The sequence below is a fragment of the Cynara cardunculus genome (genome assembly GCF_001531365.2).
Source record: "Cynara cardunculus var. scolymus isolate 2C chromosome LG 12, CcrdV1, whole genome shotgun sequence".
Taxonomy (NCBI): Eukaryota; Viridiplantae; Streptophyta; class Magnoliopsida; order Asterales; family Asteraceae; genus Cynara; species Cynara cardunculus.
In genome coordinates this window covers 38391753-38401145 of record NC_037539.1, presented here as the reverse complement: position 1 = coordinate 38401145, position 9393 = coordinate 38391753, and the positions used below count along the sequence as shown (strand labels likewise).

The window sequence follows — 9393 nt, the reverse complement described above, 5'->3', positions numbered from 1 at the left end:
TGAATGGTATTACACCAAAAAAAAGGCGTAAAATTCGCATCAGACACTAATCTAACTCACCTTAAACATGACCAACATAAGAAAAAGTTGCTTCCTCAAGGAAAAACCTGGTTTATCAGCTGATAGCTAGCTTTCTGACAAAAAGTTTTTTTATTAACCTGGATATCCAACCCACTATGCAAGCCGACTAATCCCAGGATGACCACATGCTTTACGATAGTCCAAAGTCCTGCATTTGAACCTCCGTGGCCACAAGGAGATTTTTATTCCTCCGTTAATCTCTAAGTTTTATGCTTTCGCCAATTTCTGCTAAAGCATCAACAGATGAGAATTGTAGAACATCGAAATTTTGTAGTGCAATAAAAGTTGAAAGAGCAAATGTGATGCTGAGATATATATATTATGCATATTGAAGTTCAATTAATTATAACACATCATATACACATATGATTTGAAGGATGAGTGCAAGTTCAAACGAGAAGATAAACATTTTGCGGAAAGTTTCAATATCATATATGATTACAGGCATTATATACAAACTTAATCATACATGATTAAACACATGTTTTATTATGACGTAGATGCTTAATCACATATGATTAAACACACCCAAAAGAATGTAATCATATATGATATTGAGACTTCTCGTATTCTTGCAAAATGTTTAGCTTTACATGATCGTTCCTCTTGAAGGATATATATATATATATATATATGTGTGTGTATATATGTATATGTATATATGTATATAGGTATATATATATATGTATATATGTATATATGTATATATATATATATATGTATATACCTGCTTGTCTTTGTTCTTGCCTTTGGTGAAGAACTTATATCCACTAAAGATAAGCAATCCCCATCCAGATAAAGACAGAATAACAAACTGCATGGAAACATCCACAAACATATATAAATATTCATAATATAATAGCTACAAGTTTAATTTCTTTTTTTATTAACCTGGATATTTAACTCGTTACACGAGTCGATCTGCTTTGCAGATAGCTCGGAGTCACCACATTTGAACCTCGTCACAAGGGGATTTTTATTCCTCATTGGATTTGAACCTGGAACCACCTGATACTTTTAATCTTTGGAGTCAAACTCAAACCAATCCAACACCACCCATGTGGTTTACAAGTTTAATTTTGAATCCCAATTTATGGTACGCCTTTTCACAACATTTCTAGATATTGTAGGTTTTTGTTTTAGAATTCGTATCGATTTCCAATGCAGAAATTAATTAAATAACCATGAACGTGGTGTCTGATTGGTTTAAGCTTGTACTTCAAACGTCAAAAATGTTCAGAGGTCCATATTCGAATTTAAGGAGAAATAAAAACTCCCTCGTGACAATGTGGTGACTCCCGATTAGAGTCACCTGACATTAATCGGCACGGATAGCGGATTGATATCCAGATTAATAAAAAAAATAATGACACATCAAATCACAAACTGTATCAAGGAATTAACGGTAGCAAATTAAATAATTAAGGATCATATGAAAACCCTAAGACCTTCAATCATCTGAAAAATTCATACAGAAAAATTGACTCACATGCTCTTCCTTCCACCTGGACGGACTCATCGGATCTTTCCAAAAGGCCACCTTTGGTGGTCCATGATGATCTGCAAAATGGCTCAAATCAAATCTAAAATCCATTGCAAACCACGATTAGGTTACACATAGTTTATGTGTGCATCGGAGATAGAGTGAGATTTACAGTACCGGCGGCGCCAGATAGACCACGGCGCTGGATAACGGAAGCGGCGTGGGAAGCCGATCCAGGAGAGGAGAGACGCAGTAGATTTGCAGCTTGACGAGCCGCCAACGATGAAGCCATTTTGCAGCTCCAAACAATTTTTCTTCAATCAATTGTTCACAAAAAGAACATTTGAGAGAGGAGAGGGTGATCAACGACAGAAGATGCGAACTAAAAAGTACAGGTTTTTTTATAGGACGACGTCGTGTGGGATCTATAATATTTTCATATATGACCCTGTACTTTCTGAAATTTCTTCTAAAGCCCCAACAAAAGCAGCCTGGAGACTCGGTCAGTACTGCCCTTTTTAAGTTGTCAGTCTCCTTGTCCTTGCCCCCCCCCCCCATTATTCAAGTTTTACCGATTGGCCCCTAAACTTTTCCAATGTGAACCAATAGCTAGCATAGATGCACAAAAAGACTTAAGTTGCTGAATGTTTTGGTGCAGTATGATTAAGTTGTCAGAATGATTAAGAGACTCTCATAATATAATGCAAAATGAAATATAATTGTTTGGTAATTGTTTACAATGAAATTAGGGCGCTGAATGATTAAGAACATTCAAGATACAAAGATACAAACATTTTTTTTGCCAAACAAGATTCATTTCTTAACGATTCAGAAACTGTCTAGTTCCATTAAGAGGTAAACAAACAACCCCTTATTCTTGGATCAATTAGGATGGGTTAGATGGTTGGCAGTTTGGCTAGGGACGAAAATTGGGGATTGGGTTCCCTGCCCCATTTGCATGCCTATACATTTCCTCCTCCAAACCAACTTCCGAGTGATATTTACTGGGTCCGTTTTAATTGGTTTGGTTTGTTTCTAGATCCGATATGTATGCTTTGTTGAACACCAACCTAAAATACGAAGACAAGATCGAAAGCTAAAGCTTAGCTAAGATTTTATCTGATTAAACATCGTAGAACAACATTAATACAGAAAAGGAAACTAATATATATATATATATATATATATATATATATATATATATATATATATATATAACTAAAACTAAAATACTAAAATGACGAAACTGGTCCCTACACTATACATAATAACCAAATAACACCACCAAGTCTAAAAAGAAATATTGGAAGCAATACCCTATGGACGCATGATCATGGGAAACCAAACCGGATAAGTTGCTACGATTATTAAGACAAGAACGAGGGCGAGGGCAATGCAAGTACATTTCCTCGAGCTCTTTTGCAACTCCTTTGTTTCCACCAATTGCTCGGTTCCACGATGAACAAACGAACTCGCGTGAGCCACGTGGCTCTCGATGTCGTTCAACTGTTGTCCTTGGGCTTCGACCAGCGCCGCCATATCCAAAAAGATCTGGTGTAGTTCGATCAGATTCTTCTCTATATCTTTCACAGCATCGTGTCTTTCTTGGATTTCCATGATTGTGTCCATAATTTGGCCTCGACCCTGATCTTGGATCGCTTTTTGAAGGAAATCTTCGCTTTCACCACTCGATATCAGATCCTCGATTAATTCGTCGTTTGCCTTCTCGCCCGTAATCGTAAAATACCTTCTCCCGACGGTCTCTTTATACTCTTCGTTCATCTTGGTCCGCAACGCCTGGAAGTCGTCCATCATGATCTTGAGCTTCTTACCCAAACCGCTAACAACCGACGTGCGAGTTCGATCCGTGGACGAGCCAGGCCCACAACCAGGAGTCTTTCGATGCTCCACGTTCGATTTGTCAAGGGCCACAAGCTTTCCTTTAATGATCTTGACACGCTTCAACACCAGCTCCACATCTGAGTCCATTCTGGCTCGAAGCTGTTTCATGGTTTTCGCATTATGAACCGTTTTACTCTCCTCGTTTGATTCTTGTAGCTTTTTGTACAGCTTCTCGACACCGGCCATGTCGTCTTTAACGTTCTCGACATCCTGGAAGAACTTATCAAGATCGACGGTGTCGTTGGCAGCGCCACCGCCGGCCTCCACATCAAGGTAGGAGTGTGTTTTAACAGCTTGGGATTGCTTGAAAGAGCTAGAGAATAGATCATTCATGGTTGGATTTTTGTGATTGTGTGAAGATTTGATCTGGTTTCCAACCAAATTAAGAGATGGATTATGAAACCAGATTTAGGATGAACAGGAAAACACCTGCTTCCCTTCTTCTCTCCTGTGAAAACATGATGCATGTGGGAGGAAGAAGTGGAAGGAAAGGTGAAAAAAGGGGAAAGGGTTGAAGGAGCCTGCAACTAATAAATGTTGACACTAATTTGAATGGAAGAGAGATGACATTAATTTGGGAGGGATGATAACTATTCATTATGGGGTTCGTAGTTAAAGTAGGAGAAATTTAATGGTTCTAACACAAAACCAAATTAATCCTAACAACCTCTTTACTTTTCGCATTATATATGTATACATTATAAAACAAATCACTTTTAATTACGAGGGTGGTGCCTGATTGGTTTGAGCTTGGCTCCAGAGGTTAAAAGTACTGGGAGGTCCCAGGTTCAAATCCAACGAGAAATAAAAATCCCGTTGTGGCTACAGAGGTTCAAACACGATGACTTCGGGCTACCTGCAAAGATACACAAAATAGAGAAAAGCATGTGAGTATTTCAGTGACGATAGTTAAAATGAGATATGAACAAATCTTTGTGAACTAGACCGTCAATTGAGCCTTTACTCAAAACAGAAAAAGAGAAGAGTGTTCTTGAGAAAGAAATCACTTAACCACGAGTGTTTTAGTGACGATTGGTAGATCGAGATCTAAACAGATCTTCATACACCAACTTGTTAACCAAGCATTTGCTCGAAACAAAAAAAGAGAAATGAACAGTAATCAACACCACACGGGGAAACAAAAAACAAGAAGAATACTTGCCTGGAATCGATTACAACAGATTACTGAAGAGACAAAGATGAACCAATGAGATATTCAAAGATTGAACAAGAGCAGAACCACACATATAGCTCTGATACCAAGTTCAAAACAATAAACCAACATATTTATTTCATATGAACATTAATACGAGAGAATACAAAATGTAAACCCTAAATCCATACAAGAAGATAGCTAAACTAGATATGAACTAGAGAGAATGTAAACAAAAAATGATTCACTAATGAATATTGAACGACTAAACAAGGCTATATATATTAATAATGAAATTGCAGAAATAGTCCTTAAAGAATAAAAGATTTTGCTCCACTACCCTCCAAAGTTTCCAAAAAGTGAGGCGCAACCCCTCCACTTTAAATCATCAACTTTACACTCTTGACAGCTTCAACCCCTTCGGATAACAGAAAAATGACAAAAGTTAAGATTGTTAAAAAACTTGTCATATTTTAACATAGTTTTCAGAAATATATATATATATATATATATATATATATATATATATACACAAAATTAATAACCTTTTATGTATTTAACTTAAACTATGATTCATATGTTTTTAACAATATAACCAAATCACACGTGCGCACGCATGCTTACACACACACACATATAACATCATAAGGGGTTGGGTTTCGGTTTAAAGGAGAGTTAAGATGGAAGTGTAAAAAAAAGATATTCACCCTTAGATGCACATTAGGATGCGATGCACCAAGATGAGATGCACGGATTAATCCCTGTATCAAACGTGATTTATGGGTGAGTTTGAGATTAAAAGTGATCAAGGTCCAGATCCTTTCTTACGTTTCTCATTTTAACTCTCTTTCTCACACGATCTTTCCCCATGTCACAAATATCTAAGTGTTTTAATGGAGTAATTTATAGGACTTAAATTTATAGAACCAAACATATGTGTCATATGCAAGAATGTTACAATAGGTTTATATGATGTTTTTTACATATTAAATAAGGTGTCATATTAGTTTGTTTATAGAACATTTTTGAGAAATATTTTAAAACACATCCTTTTATACGACTCCAGACCACCCTTTCAAATAATGTTATATAAAAAATTTAATTTGATGCTTAATTTAAAAGTATCATAAATAACTATTTATTAAGTCCTATAAAATTTTCTATTAAAACACTTAGTAGTCGCTTAATCACCAGACATTTACCAAGTAAGCATTTACCAGCAACAATCACTACTCTCACTTTCTTTATGTGGTAACATTCTTTACCATCAAAATAGATTGATGCTAAGCGTTTATTATAACTCGGTAATCGCTTACCAGATAAGAGTCATCACCCTCACTTACCAGACAAAACTCTCGATACTTGTCTTCCCTCTTACCAGACAAAACTCTCGATACTTGTCTTCCCTCTTACCAAATAAGATTCTTGGTCTTTGTTATGTTAACCCGTAAGATAATTGAACCACTAAGTACTTATCAAGATAATTGTTTAATAAACGACCTAGATTTTTGTAACATGTTATAAGCTTAATTTTATTATAGTGATAAGTTTTTTCATAAATAATATTTTAGACATGTAAACAATCCCATCTAACAAACCAGTCATTATAAATTTCTAAAAATAGGAATATAAGTTTTTTTAATAACATGGATATCCAACCCGCTATGCGAGCCGACTAATCCCAGAACTACCACCTACTTTATAGATAGTCCGAAGTCACCGCATTTGAAACTCCATGGTCACAAAGGGATTTTCCAAAAAAAAAATAGGAATATACAATTCAATTACTTCCCACAAACATTATTTACCTCTCAACAAAAGAATTATGTTCCAATTCTATTAAGCATTGTATTAATCACATTATTGATCTTCAGATGAAATCATCTCAATAATGCCACACATTAAGCTCCTCTCCTGAATCTGGTATATACAATTTAAGACAAATCAATTATTATATAATAAATTAAAAATTAAGATTTAATCCTTATTTTTTTTAAATAAAAAAATTGAGATAAAATGAGAATAATCTATTACCTCTAATGTTGAAATAACTCTCAAATGTTCAATACACTCTTCAAGCAACAATTTCTCCTCGAATGCGATCTTTGCAAGCTCCGAAAAAGTTGAAACAGTCTCCCGAGTCTATTAAAACGTAAATTCGTGTTTCCAGTAAGTACGTAATTTGTGCAAGTTAGATATTTATTTGTTGATCTTAAAGGTGTACGTATGATACCGTGGGCGTTAGAAAAGATTTCATAGAGATGACGGAGGCAACCAAATCCGTTGCTTGTCTTAGTGCAAGCGAAGTTGTTTGAGAATCCATCTACACGAAGAAACATATCATAAAACACGACATTTCGTAACCAAATTTGTTGCTATCAGAATTCGAATTTTGAATGGCTTTTATGGTCATTGTAACACGATAAACATTTGTTCTAAGTGTTCAAATACCTTAGCTCCTTCAACAAGGGGTACCCTACAAGCAACAGCTTCTAAGCTGTCTTTGATTACTGAAACGTCTGATGTGTGTTTCCTTTCGATGTCTCTCCATGCTTCCAACATCTTCATCTACACCATAAGATTGCATTAGGCGAAATAGTAATAAGGGTATGCATCGGTATCTTGTATAATATAATAAAGTTATTATCAAGTAAAATACTGACTTGAGGATTGACTATAAAGTTGAGCTTCAGTTCTAACTTCTCTTTCTCCAATTGCAATCTCTGTTGCAACACGGATTGCTGTAACTTCGTGATGTTCTCTAATGCGTGTAATGAATCTTTCTGTGGTCATGAAATCGTGAAATTAATTATACGACCTCAAAAATGTTACAATGTATCGGTTTGACTTTTGAAGTCAAATTATTTTACTACGGAAGCATTTGAAATTACTTAGGGGGTGTTTAAGATTGCTTATTTGAAACAACTTGTCTTTTTCTACAAAAGCACTTATCAACTTTTTTTAAGTCAGAAAAGTTTAACTTCTTCAAAAACTCTTTATTACCAGTTTGACGTTGGTATAAGTTGTTTATCCAAACACTCAAAAGTGCTTATTACCGATGCCATAATAGAATAAGTTAACACCCCTTAAATTCTTTCATATCATTTTGACAAGAACATTGGATTTCCACATTCGAATACAAATGATTGCCCATTGATTAATGATTTAATACTAATTTCAAAAATTTATAAAAGTAACAATGAGTCTTTGACTGAAAAAGTCAAAGTTGATAAGATACCTTAGCTTTGTTATCTAGGGTTCCATTAACGACGTTAGCTCTAGCATTGGTGTATCTCCACTGCATCCAACTTCCATGCATCATTCTTAACTGATGAACACCCTCCGCCATGCCCATACCGGCCCCGAGAGGTGACAAACAACCAGACCTGCTGCTTTTCTTAAGCTTGATCAAATCAAGGCCCATATGCAGAAAATTCTTTTTACCAGTTCTTGATGGACTTGTTGGAGGCTTTGATCTCGAAAACGAAGAGTTTGTCGGTGTTGGTGGTGATTCAGATCGTCCCCCCGATGAACCCCATCTGGATGGCAGAGCTAATGAGTTTGCCTTTTTCATGGCGTTCTTGATTGTGGATTTGGTAGGAGAATTAGCGGTAGATAATGGTGAGTTCATGTACTTCGATGGAACTTCGAGTCCAGATTTTCTAGAGCTTAATGTGGGTGCCATGTATGACGCCGGTGAGTTTCTTCCTATGATGAATGGAGATCCCATATCACTACACTCGGAGTCGTCGGAGAAAGAATCTGATCTCATCCGGTCGGAGTACGATCTTCGGCGAAGTTCATTTTCATCCACTGATAATCTCCCGGGAATTATAATTTCACCAGAGTGATCAAGAAACTCCGAAGACTTGGAGGAGGATGACGATGAAGAAGTTGATGATCTTCCCGGAAATCTGAACTTTCCGGCGTATCTCATTGACCCACCTCTAAAAAGGGGTTTCTGATTCTCCTTCAAGTTGCTTTGCTTTTTTGGATCATTCTCGAACCGACTAAACTCGGAACAACTTTTCTGCTTACTAAGATGTGTCGAACCACCACCGCTGTCCCTTTTCCGATCGTTCCCGAGGTATTCAGCGAGGGTGGTGGTCGGTGAATTGTCATCGTGGGATTTTGATGAGTGGGAAGAAGGCCAAACTCCACGTAGCAATCCAGTGTGTTTGGAAGACGATTTGGGTTTCTGTTGGCGATTAGGAGAGAGAGGGTGGTTATGACTCGGAGACGGCGGTAACGACGGTGTTGATAGGTATCGAGATCTCACCGGCCGAGAATTTTCCGGCCGAGGCTTATCGGAGATCATCATGTGGCGAATGAGATTGAGAGAGAAAGAGGGAAGAAAAACAAACATTCTCTCAAAAACTGGCGGCTAAATAGATACGGTGCCGGCGGGGTGTGAAATTACAAGAACACCCTTGTTGCCGGGGAGTTGTGATGGATGTGTTAGGGGTAGTGTTGGGATTTTGTGTACGAAGAGATTGAGTCAAAGAGAATGCAATTTGAATTTGGCAGAGGCCACTTGGGAGATTTCGATAACTCCGTAGTTTTTCACTTTGTTGTTCTGCCGAGCCGGCATATTATGAACCTCTAGGGACGTGCCATGTGTATATTTAATTCTCTTTTACATTTTCAAACAATATAATCTAACATAAATTCTTAAAAAAACATTATTTATTAATATATATTACTTAAAATTTAATATTACAAATAATTGTATGTATGTATAACTTATTAAAGTTTTATATTTGAATTCGTGTAA

At 36.5% G+C, this 9393-nt stretch overlaps 3 protein-coding genes across 4 annotated transcripts; all 3 read right to left on the bottom strand.

Annotated features, from left to right (window-relative positions):
* LOC112523666 lies at positions 1–1869 on the bottom strand. Of its 2 annotated transcripts, none has more exons than XM_025133353.1 (4): positions 1742–1869; positions 1571–1641; positions 809–895; positions 1–309 (listed from the first exon to the last, which is right to left on the bottom strand). In XM_025133353.1, the coding sequence occupies exons 1-4, from the start codon at positions 1854–1856 to the stop codon at positions 289–291; spliced, it is 294 nt and encodes a 97-aa protein (XP_024989121.1). In that variant the 5' UTR covers positions 1857–1869; the 3' UTR covers positions 1–288. The 2 variants fall into 2 exon arrangements, with proteins under 2 accessions (XP_024989121.1, XP_024989122.1); XM_025133354.1 differs by having other exon boundaries at positions 1–306.
* Positions 1870–2881: 1012 nt separating this feature from the next.
* LOC112523667 (syntaxin-125-like) lies at positions 2882–3799 on the bottom strand. Its single transcript, XM_025133355.1, has one exon. It carries the CDS (start codon positions 3797–3799, stop codon positions 2882–2884), a length of 918 nt encoding a protein of 305 aa, XP_024989123.1.
* Positions 3800–6479: 2680 nt separating this feature from the next.
* On the bottom strand, positions 6480–8940 carry LOC112523909 (QWRF motif-containing protein 3-like). The gene is made up of 6 exons (XM_025133581.1): positions 7858–8940; positions 7283–7402; positions 7071–7187; positions 6853–6942; positions 6654–6761; positions 6480–6539 (listed from the first exon to the last, which is right to left on the bottom strand). Exons 1-6 carry the CDS (start codon positions 8938–8940, stop codon positions 6480–6482), a joined length of 1578 nt encoding a protein of 525 aa, XP_024989349.1.
* Between the last annotated feature and the right edge of the window lie 453 nt (positions 8941–9393).